This window comes from Mustela putorius, unplaced genomic scaffold (assembly GCF_011764305.1).
Source record: "Mustela putorius furo isolate JIRA1106 unplaced genomic scaffold, ASM1176430v1.1 tig00000129_pilon_pilon_pilon, whole genome shotgun sequence".
NCBI classification, from domain to species: Eukaryota; Metazoa; Chordata; class Mammalia; order Carnivora; family Mustelidae; genus Mustela; species Mustela putorius.
The window spans coordinates 5101825-5117567 of NW_025421290.1; the positions used below are offsets into that span (position 1 = coordinate 5101825).

Genomic DNA, 15743 nt, shown 5'->3' on the forward strand with positions numbered 1-15743 from the left:
GATACGGATAGAACATTCAGAGGTCAAATGTTTTTAAGTTTATAACTACCTGCTCACTTTTATTATTTTCTCAGAATTTTCATAGTTTTAAAAAAGGAAATAAATGAAAATGGACTTGTAGCATGCAGGGATACCTTTGCTTTCAAATTTTTCATCCACTTTGACATTGCCAGAGAATCCATTTTCTATAAGACAGTGTTCAATGAGAGCTGGTCCATAGGCTGTAAAAGCAGAGGGTATCATCTTTAGTATTTTCCTATAAAATTTAAAATTCAAAATATAATTCAAAATTTTTATCCCAATATAAATATCTACTCAATAATAGTGGGCAGTGAAAATAACAATTTACTTATTTTGCTTTTTAAGATTTTTTTTTTTTTAAGTTTACTTACTTTGAATGTTATTAGAAATAACAATTCAAGGGGCACCTGGGTAGCTCAGTGGGCTAAAGCCTCTGCTTTTGGCTCAGGTCATGATCCCAGGGTCCTGGGATGGAGCCCTCCATCAGGTTCCCCTCCCCTCTCTCTGCCTGCCTCTCTGCCTACTTGTGATCTCTGTCTGTCAAATAAATAAAATCTTAAAAAAAAAAAAAAGAAGAAAGAAAGAAAGAAAGAAATGCATAATGCTATTTCTAAAAGCACTCTAACTTCCTAGTCAGAAGGTGAATAATTCAACTCCTTCAAGCCTGTACCAGAGACTATTGTTTGATAACCACTTCAAATATTTAGGTAGAGGAAGAGAAATTATTCTAAAGTTGAAAGGTAATAACAATTCAGGTACTTAAAAAATTTGAGACTAAGACAATTATAGAAGTCAGTGCCCAAGTTACAGAAATTTAATGGAATTGAGCCACATATTAAGGACATAAATCAGGAATGAAAAGATAGTTTTAATATCCAAAAACTGACTAATGTTAATAAACTAAATTAATAAAAAATCCCAACTTGCAAATTTTATGTGTGCTATACTAACTGTTGGAAAGCTGCAGACTTCTAATTTCTTAAGGGAATCCTGAAAACTACATTCTCATGCAAACATTTCACTGCTCTAATAATACATTATATGTTAATTAAAAAAATAATAAAAAATAAAAATAAATAAATAAATAGGGGGGGCCCATTTCACTGCTCTATTTAGGATTACTCACGAAGTAATGGGTTAAGAACTCTCTTCAGTAGTTCACCCTTAGGTGCACTGGCTATTATTTCAGTCAATCTGTGAAAACAAAATTGACATGCCTCTTACTACTTTGTATTTAACAAACAGCAATATTCATATTCATAAAACTTTCATATACATCAAATTGCCTGATCATCAGAGTACTTAAGTACAAGAGGAATTAGTTCACTTTGTAGGTAAGAAAATGAATTGTAAAAGTAATTTATCCAAGGGTAGTAGGTTCCTGAGCAGCAGACTGGGATGTGAAACCAAATTTTCTAAGAAAAATCAATACTTTCTCAACTAAGTCATATTGCTTACTGCCAGTGTGTTCATACATGACAGGTAAGTGATGTTTTCAAATAACAGGTAAATGTTTGTAGAACCTGGTGATACATCTTAATACCTGGAATGGCTTTACCTAATTATGCACTTGGTGAGAACTCTTACCGATGCTGTGGATCACTCTGGTCCCCAGATCAGCAGCATCAGCATAACCCAAGCACTTGTTAGAAATGTAAATTCCTGGGCCTATCTCAGATCCATTGATTCAAACACCAAAAGCAGGGGCAGCAATTATGTTTTATTAAGCCCTCCAGGTGAAATGTGATGCATGCTATACTTTCAGAAGCTCTTCTATAGCTATTAGCCAGCAAAAGCTTTCAGCCAGAAGAGTACAATTAAAATCAGCACCTTATCCTACAGTACTCCCTTTTCTTAGCTAAACCATTTCCATTTGCACTCTGCCCAAGACAGACATCTGTCTTCTCACAGAATAGCTAATAAGTCCCCTCACTTTACCAAGAAATCAAAAACACCTGAACTAACGCCAGACTTAGATAAAAAAGACTTACATTTGCTACCTACAGATGAAGCTTAATTGCTTATATGCATTTATGTAGTTCAAGCAATCCAAATGTACTTATTGTATGCAAGTAAACAAAATATTTTTTCTGATGTGAGAGTTCATTCATATTCTGACCTATGACCTATTTTACCTTCTAATACATTATGAAATGAGCTTGAATATAACATGTTACCTTTCCAAGGTAAGCAAAGGCTCAGCAGCTCTAGCATGATCAACTGGATAGCGTTCACGAACAGCAAATTTAACATCATCTGACTCATCAGTTCGAAATCTCAGGATATTCAAAATTAGGTACTCATAATCTGTAAGAACAATGTTTCCCTGTAATAGAATAAGATATAATTTACTGCTTTTCCCAAATCATTCTTAAAACTTCGTAAAAAGAGAGTAAAAAGGGCGCCTGGGTGGCTCAGTTGGTTAAGCATCTGCCTTCAGCTCAGGTCATGATCCCAGCGTCCTGGGATCCAGCCCCACATCAGGCTCCTGGCAGGGAGTCTGCTTCTCCCTCTCCCTCTGCATTTCCCCTTGTTGATGCTCGTGCGCTTCTCTCTCTCTCTGTATCTTTCTGTCTCAAATAAGTAAATAAAATCCTTTAAAAAAAAAAAAAGCGAGAAAAAAATGCAGTCTCTTAAAAACTTAAAGCTATACAAGTGAAGTTACAAACAAAAAACATTTAAGTCACATCTAAACATTGCTCTTTTACATTTGCACAGCACAGACTGTGAAGTAAGATGAGCAAATAAAGTACCCCAAGTTTGAAACATAATGAAGGAATGCACAGCAACTTTAAACTCATTGTCTGGTGGTTCTAACAGAAGTCACTAATAGAAGCACAACAGAGTTACTCCCAGTTTTTGAAATTGGCTTTCTTATAAAAGACCTACATTAGTATCTGTTTTCACTAACCAAAAGAAATCCGAAAAGGATTTTCACTTTTATGAAAAAAAGGCAAAAAACAAACAAAAAAGCACTCAGTGTGTTTTGCAGTGATCTGTTACAGAATCAGCACATATCCCAAGCAGTAAAAGGTGATACCACTGATTCCACAGAATTACTCTTAGCATCTCCGCATCAAGCAATCATAGCTTTGAACTATCTGTGCTTTATGTCTACTTATTTTGTGCAAGTATTAGTAAGACACAATTTAACATATCAGAAGAGCCTGGGGTGCCTAGGTGGCTCAGTCAGTTAAGTGTCTGCCTTTGGCTCAGATCATGATCGCAGGGTCCTGGGATTGAGCCCCACATCAGGGAGCCTGTTTCTCCCTCCCTCCCAGCTCATGCTCTCTCTCGCTACTTCTCTCTCAAATAAATAAATAAAATCATTTAAAAAAATTTTCTTAACAAACCATAGGAGACTCTTAATCTCATAAAACAAACTGAGGGTTGCTGGGGGGTGGGGGTGTGGGAATAGGGTGGATGCGTTATGGACATTAGGGAGGGAACCTGCTATGGTGAGTGCTGTGAAATGTGTAAGACTGACAATGCACAGACCTGAATACATTACATTACATTACATTATTTTTATTAACATATAATACATGTTATGTTTTATATTTTTATTAACACATAATACATTATATGTTAATAAAAATAATTTTAGAAATTGTCTTAAGAAAAAAAGAAAAGCCTAAGAGAAGTTATTTTTTGGGTCTGGGAATGCTCAAAAATTTTTCCATGTAAATTGCCGGCAACTGTGTCTTTGCTTTACACTATTTCAGCTTAGAAAAGGTTTCACAAGAATGTCTCTACTTTTGGACAGTAGGGGAAACCTGAAGTCGATTAACACCTTGATGACCACCAGTTGAACTAACTGCTGCCCTTGTGAGGCAGGTCTACAAATACTGTATCTTACTCAGAACAATTCAGAACAGGTATTTCAGAGCTAAGTGAAGAGATATTTTTCTTTTGATAGCAATAGTTATGTGGCAAAATGACTAAAGATAGTTATACCCTTTATCCAAGTAATTCCACACTTATAATGTAGCCTAATGTAATAATAACTCAATAAAACCAAAAGCTATATGATTAAAGATATTTATTGAAGTTTATTTACAACGGAAAAAACTAGCAATGGCCTAAAGGTAAAAATTAGGGAAATTGCTGAATTATGATATATCAACATAACAAACTATTTAAAAGCTGTTAACGTATGAAAACTATGTCTTGAAAAAGTAGGGGAATGTTTATAATCTAGATTAAGTAAAAAATAACAAGACAAAAAAAAACAAAAAAACCTCTGTATCCTAGGAAGTGTAAAGCAAATACATGGGAAAATGAAAATATTAAAAGATTAAAAAGACTTTTTAAAATTTAATATTGTTACATAATCTTTTCAATAAAAAAATGGGGAAACTTTTTTTTTTGAAGATTTTATTTATCTGACAGAGATGACAAGCAGCAGAGAGGAAGGCAGAGAGAAGGGGGAAGCAGGCTCCCTGCTGAGCAGAAAGCCCAATGTGGGGCTCAATCCCAGGACCCTGGGATCATGAACTGAGCTGAAGGCAGAGGTTTATTAACCCACTGAGCCACCCAGTGGCTCAGTTTTTTAAAGAAGTTAAGGCTCAGTTTAAAAAAAAAACAACAAAAACAAAAACAAACTTTTTTTTTTTTTAAAGATTTTATTTATTTGAGAGAGAGAGTGCAGGTGAGGGATAGGTAGAGAGAATCTGAAGCAGACTCTGCACGAAGCACAGAGCCAGACACGGAGCTGAATCCCACAACCTCAAAACCATGACCCCAGCCTAAACCAAGAGTCAAGTGCTTAACCAACTCAGCCACCCAGGCGAAGAAGGGAGAAACTTAATGAAAATAAAACTGCCCAAAGAATACAGCCTTCTAAATTTATTACAGGCAGCAAAGACACGGGTTGTCATAGAGTTAAAATACCTGGGGCGCCTGGGTGTCTCAGTCATTAAGTGTCTGCCTTCAGCTCAGGTCATGATCCCAGAGTCCTGGGATCAAGCCTCGCATCAGGCTCCCTGCTCAGCTTCTCCCACTTCCTCTGCTTCTGTTCCCTTTCTCCCTGTGCCTCTGTCAAATAAATAAATAAAATCTTAAAAAAAAAAAATACAAAGAAGCATCCATGTAGGGAATCACAAATGCTTTAGCAACTAATTTGAAGTTGGTCAGAGAAGATAGTAAGAATAGCCCGAGTCTCATGTTGGGGAAGACAGGCTGCAAGATTAGTGGCGTCAACAGATGGGACCACCATTAACCTTGATTACCCAGAAGTTACTAGGTGTTGAAAGAGTAATACCTACTCCTGAAAGTTCTGACTTCAAAGCATTCATGCATTTAACTTAACATAAAAGTTAACTGAAGAAGGAAAAGTTGGGAGCTTGGAAAATGGCCATACAGTGTCTGGTTCAGAAATATACAACTTGAAAAACCAGCCCGGCCATAAAGCCTGCCACAGAGAAGGTACTTAATAAATGTTTGTTGAATCAAAATGTGCAGTTATCAAGACCATCTGACAGATCCCAAGGCAGTTACTTCCCTGGAAGTGTTTTTTTCCTTAAATCAAGGTTTCCCAAAACTCTTCTGTAAGATGGTTCCCCCACCTCTAAAAAAATTCTGTGATCAAATTAGTTGGAAATTCTAAGTTAACAAATCCTTCTCTAGGGGATATACACATCACATTATTATATTAAAGGCACTGGTAAGTCCTAGAGTTAAAAAAATTTTATCTTACTTTATTATCAAAGGTCCTCAAATTTTAATGGCTAGGGGATCCATATTTCTAGGTACACTTATTAGCTATGGAAGATGGTATCTAAGAAACATACTTTGGGAAATGCTGTGCTTGACTCTGATAAACTACTTTCTGATCTTAACTTACTTTCTCCAGAGTCTTTCTTACTGAAACTTTGTTATAAATTAATAAGCTGACTTTCTTAAATGAATCTGAGTAGTAATCACCTCTTTACCCAAGGTCTGATCAACTCTAGATAAACCATGCATCAAAATTCCAGACATGAAGGCTGGGAGATCAAACCTTGGTTTGAGGAAAGAGCAATCTTCAAGATTTACTGTAACCACCAACCAACCTACCTCTCTTAGATACCACAGTGACTACTGAAAATTCCCAAGCACATACTCCCATGTACAAAATCCTTATTTTCTATTTCCAACTCATAAATAACTGGGCCTCAGAAACCTAGCAGTATGCATGCCAATCGCTCAAACCCTTCAAAATATAAAGGCCCTAAATGCAATGGGGTATTCGGGATTGAGTCCCAGAATAAAAAAAGACATGTACTAGAAAAACTGGTAAAATCTGAAAAGAATATACAGTTTAATTAACAGTAATGCATCAATGTTAATTTCTTGGTTTTGACACATGGACTATGATTACGTAAGATGTTAATGTTAAGAAAAACTGCATGAAGGGCATATGATAACTTTCTGTATTACCTTTTCAACTTTTCTATAAATCTAAAATTATTACAAAATAAAAAGCTTGTTTAGATTTTTTTAAATTACAGTAAAGATTACACAAAGTCATTGTATAGAAAGAATTTTTATGCATCATTAAGGTCTAAATTAAATTGAAAAAGAAAAGGGGCGCCTGGGTGGCTCAGTCAGTTAAGTGTCTGACTCTTGACTCCATCTCAGGTCTTGATCTCAGGGTCATGAGATCAGCCCTGTGTCTGGCTCTGCTCAGCAGGGGGTCTGCTTGGGATTCTGTCTCCCTTGTCCCGCCCCACCATCACCTCAACTCCTGCCCACATGTTCATTCTCTCTCTCTCAAATAAATAAATCTTAAACTAACAAACAAACAAACTGAAAAAGAAAAAAAAAAAAAAAACCCTGCAAAGACCCATACCTGGTATATGACTGGTCACCTAGAGAGACCGAAGCCGAAGCATGCCTGCCATTAGTTACATTCTACAGATTTTCCCCCACCAAATGAAAAAAAAATTTTTTTGTGGTGGTGGGGAGAGGGAAAGAGACCATAAATAGGAGACCAAACACAACAGTGGTTACCCTGGGATGAGGAAATGGTCTGGGCTAGGAATGATAAGACCCTCCACTTTAATTCTATGTACTTCTCTATATTCTGGAAAATGTTTTCATATACTACTTGTAAGAACATGTTTAATTTAAATGGTAGACTAGGTTAATTCCAACCACTGTTCTACTGAGAAATAGAAAAGCTGGACAAAATACACAAAGCCTGTGTTTTAAAAAATAAAAAATGAGGGGTTCCTGGGTGGCTCAGTCGTTAAGCGGCTGCCTTCAGCTCAGGGCATGATCCCAGGGTCCTGGAATCGAGCCCCCGCATCGGGCTCCCATCTCCACAGAAAGCCTGCCTTTCCCTCTCTCACTCCTTCTGCTTGTGTTCCCTCTCTCGCTATGTCTCTCTCTGTCAAATAAATAAATAAAATCTTTAAAAAAAAGAAGAAGAAATAAAAAATGCAACCAAGACAGTATACATTTACAGGACCAAATCCTAGGGGAAGGAAACTGAGAAAGGTTAAGTCCCACTCTTGGGGCTAATTTTTCCCTAGGATCATTTGTCTAACTGTTAAGAAGTAGCTGATAGGCTGAGAAGCTGAGCATAAATTCTGACAAACTTACAGGACAACTAAGGGGAATAAAAACTGGAGTTCAGAGTCCAAGTGAAAGATGAGTTGGGGAGGGAAAGATACCCTGTAAATCCAACTCTGAATAGTGAGTCATAAAGGCTGCATCTCAGGTCTCAGGGGAAGAGATGAATCGGAAATATACCAGATTCTCCAGGCCCAGCTTCTAATCAATTCAATTCTTAACTGGAGTGAGGTAATCTGGTATTATTTGTGTCCTTAGCTACTTGTAAAAAGCAATTATCTTCTTTAGAGGAAGAGAACATCATTCCAGATCTCACAATGTAACTATTGTTTCTCCTACTCAATGCCTGCAACACAATACAATAACCAGACATGTGAGGAGACAACACAATGTAATTAAAATAAAAAGAAACAACAGAAACTAAAAACAGACACACAAAGCAATTCTAAATGATTCTTGTCCAATAGCAATAAAATTAGTGATGGAAAAAAACAGGTCAAAGAAAATATGGCTGAATTTCCCAAAACTGATGAAAAACATCAACTCATTTCTAGAAGTGCTATGAATCCCCAAAAGATAATTTCAAATAAAAACTCAACTAGGCATACTACAGCAAAACTGAAAACTGAACATGAAGAGAAAAAATTTTAAAGCACCAGGTAAAAAGCCTAGGTTACCTTCAAAAGCACTGACACTGATTTCATTAGGAACAATGATGACAGACAATGAACTATTAGACAGATAGACAATGAACTATTTTTATAACTGCAAAAAGAGTATTTAATTAACAATTGAACCAACTAGATGGTAAAACTGGTTGTAAGAGAAATGAAATAAGTGAAATATTTAGAGTAACTAAGAGAATGATTGTATAAGATTGCCAATTCAAGGCAGTAAGATAGACCAACCTTTGGGGATATCTTTTCTCTGGACAGATACAATTTGAATCTCTACTGGATGCAATTATTTTCATTGCTATGATGCAAGAAATATTTGTACTGCTATGAGTTTTCTACAAGTTAAAATCTACCTTTATAGAATCATTTAAAAAAAAAAACCTAACCAATAGTAAATACCAAATTAAAGCTACACATCCTTAAGGAAAAAGATAATGCCCAGGAATGCCTACTAGACAGCACTCAGTAGGACACTAAAATTACATTTTGTCCTTTTTGTCTCTTTTCAAAGAAACAAATGGATACTTTTTTTTTTTTTTACAGTCCCCTCTCATGATCATAACATCCAAAATTACTGATGACAAATAAACACACACATAAGCTACTCTCATTGCATCTTGGCCTGATTTATTTATATAGGTACAGCAAGAAATGTTAATTAACATATACAAATCTCCTTACAGTCAGCAAATCTAGAGCCACAAGGTAAGAAGCAGTCACTAAAGCCGTAATAATTATTGCTGCCTGGAGAATTGATAAAAAATTTGGGATTTTATTTTCAAAAGTTTGTTATCCCAGAGATTTAAAAGTTAGTACTTGGTTATAACTCAAAGCTTATGAAACCAAACCAAAACAGAAAAACAAAGAAACAAAAAAACCTCCACTACTCACTATGTCTGTGGTATACCTATAAACATAGGTAAATTTCTCTTTAAAGTTACTCAAACCTACACGGATGTGATCTTCCTCACAATAAATAAGCTAAGACCTTACGTGCCACCGAAAAGGTACAAAACCAGTTTCTCAGGAGAGCTTTGTGGACACTACTATTCCATATAAAATATAACCCCAATGAGAGCAAATTACCATATAAGGAAGAGATCACTTCAATTTGTAGAAGTAGGAACTACTAAAGATCAAGAGAAAGACAAAGGGCTTTATCATATACTACAGTAAGACAATCATCACAAAAATAACACTAACAACATTCTGGAAAAAAAAAATTAACCACAATTACGTTCTCTCCAACTTATTTAGTCCTGTGTGATTAATTCTGATCATCCTAGATCACAGGTTGGCACTCTATTTTCATAAAAGCATCTGCTTCTAGATTAAATTAAGTCTCACAAATTCTAATTTGGTTCCCTGATATATTTTGGCATTTGTCTACGCAATACTGGCTTGGATGTGAGTCAATATATTTTATAAGAGCAGGGGGTCAAGATACCAAAAAAGCTAACTCTGTAAAAGGCAAAATAGTAAACATTTTAGCATTTGTGGCTACATATGGTCTCAATTGCACCTTCTTTTCTTTTTTTTAAGAGCCCTTTTAAAACATAAAAGCCATTCTTAAGCTCACGAGCTTTATAAAAAGGAGACACAGGCAGTTTAACAACTCCTGTTTAAGAGTATCTGGTATGTCCTCTCAAGCAAGGTTCTGAAACTGACCTCGTTGTCGAAGGCCCAATATAATGACAAAATTATAGAGACAGAACAGATTGGTAGTTGTCAGGAAGTAGGGATGGTGGGAGGAAGTAGGGTGGGTGGATATTACCATAAAGTGGTATCACCAAGATCTCTGTGGTAATGGAAAATTCTGTATCTTGACTATAGTGGTGGTTACATGGATCTACAAAGGTGGTAAATTACACAGAACTAGATGCACACTAGTCCTGATTTTGATACTGTATTCTAATTATGTAAAATGTAGCAACTGAGGGACACTGACATGTCTTTGCAACTTCCTGTGAATCTATAGTCATTTCCAAACAAAGAAGTTTTAAAAAAAAATTTTAAAAGATGGTATCATACAAATTTTAATTGACCACTACCTGAGACCACATACAAAAATCAACTTCAGATGGGCTGCAGTTGCAGTTGCCTGTAAGGGAAGGGGCAGAAGATTCCCTGACCATGTCTTACAGTACAACAGCATTGCACCAATAAGTAACAATATAATGATCAATTATCCTTGCTATCATTCCCCAAATTTAACTTACCCTATCATAGAGCTCAATGATTAAGTGATAAGCAGCTTCATCACTTCCAAATTGAAAGTCTACAATTCTATCCACACCAAGTTGTTTTGCACTGACCAAACGCCGACTCTTCAAATGTTTTCGACACTAGTGAAAAACAGAAGAAAAGTCATTTAAACAGAAGTCAATTTCTGATCGTTTGATACTGGTTTGTAAGTAAGTTTCCTCTTTTCATTACCGTCGGTAATAACATTTAAAAAGTAGTAAACAAAAGTTGCAGATGATAATCTAAGGAAAACACTTTATTTCAGACGACCCTACTAACTCTGAAACAGTATTTTATATTTTTAAGAAGACAATGACAGACCTACAGAGAAATTTATTTTGTTTATACCACTGTTAAATCCCTTTTTCTTACCCTGATGTCCTCACTCAAAACTATAACCTTTTAAGCCTCTTTCTAGTCCCATCTTTTAAGTATCCCCAATTTCCTTTGTGTTCAAAATTAATTAGTGGTTTCCACTAATCTTCTACTTCAAATACAAATTCTGAACCATGAGCTTATTGGTATTCTATAAGTTAGTCCTCTGCATACAACCAATTACCTTCTATTCCCAAAAATCTATTAATCCAACCCAGACAGATTTTTTCTGGTACCGTCTCCAAAGGTTTTGATCAACTTAGCTCAAATCCAAATGTATTAACTCCCATTCCTTATCAAATCCCATTCTTCCTATCCCTAAATCATGATGTTCTTTTCTTATTAGCAGTTAAAATAAAATTAACATTTTTAAACCCAAACACAAATTACCTGGTAAGCACCTATTGCTTTAGATTTTATGTACTATCCTTTAGTACAAATGTTTAAGTATAATACAGACCAGAAATAAGACTACTCTGTAGTGCCCCCCAAAATTTTCCAATTGTTTCTAATTCTTGAATTAGAAAGACCCCTTAGTCAAGACCAGTAAGATAGAATGCTTTCAAGACTTAAATTCAAGACAAATTTTACAGAGATGTTAATATAAAATCACCTTAAAAAAAAAATCAAAAGAAAGAAATATATAATCAATTTCAGAATGCCAACTCTTTGATAACCAAGACTTCTTCCCCAGACCTGATAGTTCAAATTGACTAAAATTCTCATTTTATGTACTAATATATTCAGGCAGATGTAATAAGACTTTTCAAACTTCTAACAATCTCGCCTTCCTATATTCAATAGTTCTGACTTACAAGTGGTCTATAATGATTTTGATTTAAACAGTGACCTACATATAGGGCTATTTTTAAATCCCCAGGGGAAAATCACAATCCTTCCAGAGTCCCCCAGTAGTGTTTTTATTCAAGAAAAATAAAGTCAAAATGGAGATAAAAGGCATTCTTGAAAGGAACAGAAATCCACATCATGTAATGGAGAAAAGGGAAGATTATTTATCATGAGTATAGATGGGCATATGGTACATATGTAGTGCTTATTTTATTTCCCTATTAGCAGCTTGATGAAAACAACTGTCGGTGCCACAAAGCATTAACTGGGATCCCCAAATATGAGAATGAGGAACAATCACTGTGATTTACCACAAACTGAGCATGTCTATGCCATATAACAGTAGCATTAGTTAAATTATTTGTAACGTGCTTAACATTGTCTGCTCCACCTAACTCATAAAATTCTAACTCTTTTTAGGGTATTTGGCTTCCTATTGGTATAGCCTAATTTGGGGATTTTCCCACAATTCCAGTATCATATAATCTTATCATCTGTTACATCATCTGTAAAACTAAAATAACTGTTCTTCATATCTACTGATATATTAAACAACTTAAAATATACATTATTCATTTACTTTGAAAAGTGCTATACAAATACCAAGTGCCACCATTAGGGATAATTCCCAAAAAACCATTTAGGGTTACTATTAAGTATATTAAACTTTTAAGTTTTGATAATTTTGTGACAGGCCTTGTGATTTGGGAAACACTTACCTAACTTGTAATCCAAAACAGATTCTAAGTTGCTGGGGATAAGATTCTTCTCTGTAAAGCCTCTAATGAAATAACACAATGCCAAAACAAATAAATTTCTGAAGGAAAGTGAGGAGGAGAGGAAGAAGGAAATTAATACATATGGAGCCCTAATATGTGTCAGGCATTGTGTTAGGTGCTTTACATGTTACTTCAATTAATCCTCACCAATAATCCCATGAGGGAGGTATTATCCACATTTTACATTTAAAGAAACTAAGTTTCAAGAGGTTAAGTACCTTTTCTGGGTTATAAAATTATTTAGCGGCAAAATCATTAACTCTAAGTTAGGTATATTTGATTCTAATGTTCCTCCTCTATACCACATAATCTTTCAGCTATGTCAACAAATGGATAGATAACTCGTCCACAAATGCAGAATCTCAATTTTAATAAAAAACAAAAGCAAAGAGAAAAGTGAAAAGTAAAAAGATATGATTGGTAACATACTAATGTCATTGAGTATTCCAACAAAATACAGATTGGTAGCTCAAAAGTGAGCCGCAGAAAACTAGGAAAGGGGAGGTAAGGCGTATCATAGAAAGACAAGAATTACAGGATATAGATAGGATATGAGTTCATAAATTAGGGAATCACATAAAGGTGAAAAACTGATGAAAAGGAGGCTTTAGGAAAGTTAACACTGGTCTGACACAACTGTTTTCATAGCAAGAAGTAGACTGTAATTAAGGGACTTTAAAGGAATGTTATGAAAGCTCAAATTAGAATAGTGACTGTGGGAACAGAAAGATTTGGACCAGAATGCGTGGGAAGAGTAACAGGAAAAAGTCAATAAATAGCTACTTTGTTTATCCCAGTATCTATCAACTATTCTACTTTATCTCTACTTTATTCACAATAGTAAAGGAAAGTCAAACGTTTTAAAACTTAAATCGTTAGTGACCAATCTCAGGGCCTTATAATTTAGCTTCAAGTATAACGTAAAGTTTACCTTCATGGCAAAACTAGATGGCATCATATTCTTAGGCCACTCAAATTCTGTTGTGTGAATTCGTATGCCAGATTCAAGTAAAAGTGTAGCTTTGAAGTCTGGTCTGTAGAAAAAAAAAGTTAAATTTTTCTTTAGGGCATTTGTCAATATTAACTCAGTAAAAAAGACTAAAAATGCAAGTTAAAAAAGTTAATAATCTCATATTTAATTACCAAAGATAAAACAAGCCTGTAAAATGCTCTTACTTTTGAAGACGAATAAGATAGGTCTTATTATCCACATCATAAACATTGTTTACTCTCATTCCTATTAAGCTGCAAAGAGAAAGAAACATGTAACAACATTTGAAATATAGAACTTCACAGAAATTAAAGGGGCAGGCAGAAGCAGAGCCTTGGAAAGAGGGGATCTTCAATTCTAAGGATATGGAGTCAACCATGGAGCAGAGTCTAAAAGTCCCAGGCATTCGGCCCAAAACTTAACCGTAACTTTTTATGAACAAAAGTGGTACGCCAGCCCCAAGAAAACCAGGCAATGCCCTGCGTCCTTGAAATGACCCAATATTTTAAAGGAAATATAGTACAATCTAATCCACTTTATTACAAAAGAAAAAAAAAGGTAAATGAAACCCTGGAAAAAATGACAAAACTCACACAGCTGAATAGAAACCAGACTAGAATCTGTTACTTGTAGCTAGGACGCCGACATTCCCTCTCTTACGAGTTAGGAGGAGCATCTCATCAGGCCTCCATTCTGGAAACCCCTGGGGCAAAAGACTCCTGGGGCATTCTGGCTTTCACCCGGTGACTCTCGTTTTACTTAATGTTTGCTGCCAGACCGGGGCAACTGAGGCCAACAAGGCGAGAGCTCGGCGAGGGCCCCGCCAAAGCCTGACACAAGACCTGGTGAGACAAGCAACCCGTGAGAGTGGGGTGTGGGGCATGCGGATGCTGAAGTGCCCCCGGTGCCCTGAAGGCCACGGGAAAGATGTCACGCGCTCGCCCACCCAGGCCTAGCCAAGTCCGCAGAAGTCAGCACTAAAGGATTAAGGGGAAACATCAGACTGGTCTTTCTTCCACGTTGGAACACTGGCCTCTGCCTTCTGCATTCCTCGCACGAGCATGGTCACCTATCGCCCAGTACCTGGCATTCAGCTCCGCGAGTACCGCGCGGAGGTCTATGGTGCTAAAGCGAGTCTTCATGGCGAGGTCTGAGGGTCGCTACCGCAGTTTTCTCCACTGACTCAACGCCGCTACTCTTGTGCGCAGGCGCACTCGGCCGAAATCTACGGCCGCGCAGAAGACCCACAATTCCTTGAAGCGAAGGTGTTTGCGTCACTCCTCCGAAGATTTGGATTATCGAATCGCCGTCAGCTGGCTTTTTGTTATACCGAAACAATTCGAAATAAATCCAAACTATTCTCTTGAAACTGCACTTCTTCCTAGAAAGCTGACGGACTAGTCCGGCTACCTTTCTCCCTTCTGTCTCGGGACTCAAGCGAGTCTCCCTAGTGACCCCTGCTGGTGGTAGAAATTTATGAGAGCGTACTGGGAAGATTTCCCCTAAATGGGCGGTAGGGTTCGGTATGTCGGAGCCACAGCCCCTTTCCATTCGGTTACTTGGACCAGTAGAATTTTGAAATGTAACGAAGCGGAACTGTTTCATTCGCCTTACAATTACACTCAATGATAAAGGTGAAGCAACGTTCAAAAAGGAGTTCCTGTTTTGATGGGCTCTGCTCTCTGGAGTATTTTGAGATGAATTGTGGGGTTCTCATTTAACCTAGGTCTTGGCATCCCCTTGCCTCCGCCTAGTATCTGGTATGCAATACTAACTCCATACACGCTAGGCAACCTGAGTATTCAGGTATTTCGCTAGATAATAAAAAAAAAGTAAGACAGAATAAGAGATCACCCCGCTATAGGGGATTCACAGGGTAGTAGGAAAACGTAAGAAAATTTAAGAAACCACTGTTCGCTGTGCTCGGTAGATACATGAGAAAAAAGGATACTTTAAGGTGAGAACTCAAAAGAGACGGGGTCTCGCTATGTTGCCCAGGCTGGAGTGCAGTGGCTATTCACAGGCGCGATCCCACTACTGATCAGCACGGGAGTTTTGACCTGCTCCGTTTCCGACCTGGGCCGGTTCACCCCTCCTTAGGCAACCTGGTGGTCCCCCGCTCCCGGGAGGTCACCATATTGATGCCGAACTTAGTGCGGACACCCGATCGGCATAGCGCACTACAGCCCAGAACTCCTGGGCTCAAGCGATCCTCCTGCCTCAGCCTCCCGAGTAGCTGGGACTACAGGC

The 15743-nt window shown here is 37.0% G+C and overlaps 1 protein-coding gene across 1 annotated transcript in view; it reads right to left on the reverse strand.

Moving 5' to 3' along the window:
* The window catches only part of NEMF (nuclear export mediator factor), a 52916-nt gene extending 38040 nt beyond the window's left edge, over window positions 1-14876 (reverse strand). Inside the window, exons 1-7 of the mRNA XM_004738736.3 lie at window positions 14577-14876; window positions 13679-13747; window positions 13434-13536; window positions 10475-10600; window positions 2199-2347; window positions 1148-1215; window positions 135-221 (exon numbers count right to left, since the gene is read on the reverse strand). Coding sequence (XP_004738793.2) covers window positions 135-221; window positions 1148-1215; window positions 2199-2347; window positions 10475-10600; window positions 13434-13536; window positions 13679-13747; window positions 14577-14635 — 661 coding nt within the window. The 5' untranslated portion in view covers window positions 14636-14876. The remainder of the gene's footprint in view (window positions 1-134; window positions 222-1147; window positions 1216-2198; window positions 2348-10474; window positions 10601-13433; window positions 13537-13678; window positions 13748-14576) is intronic.
* Between the last annotated feature and the right edge of the window lie 867 nt (window positions 14877-15743).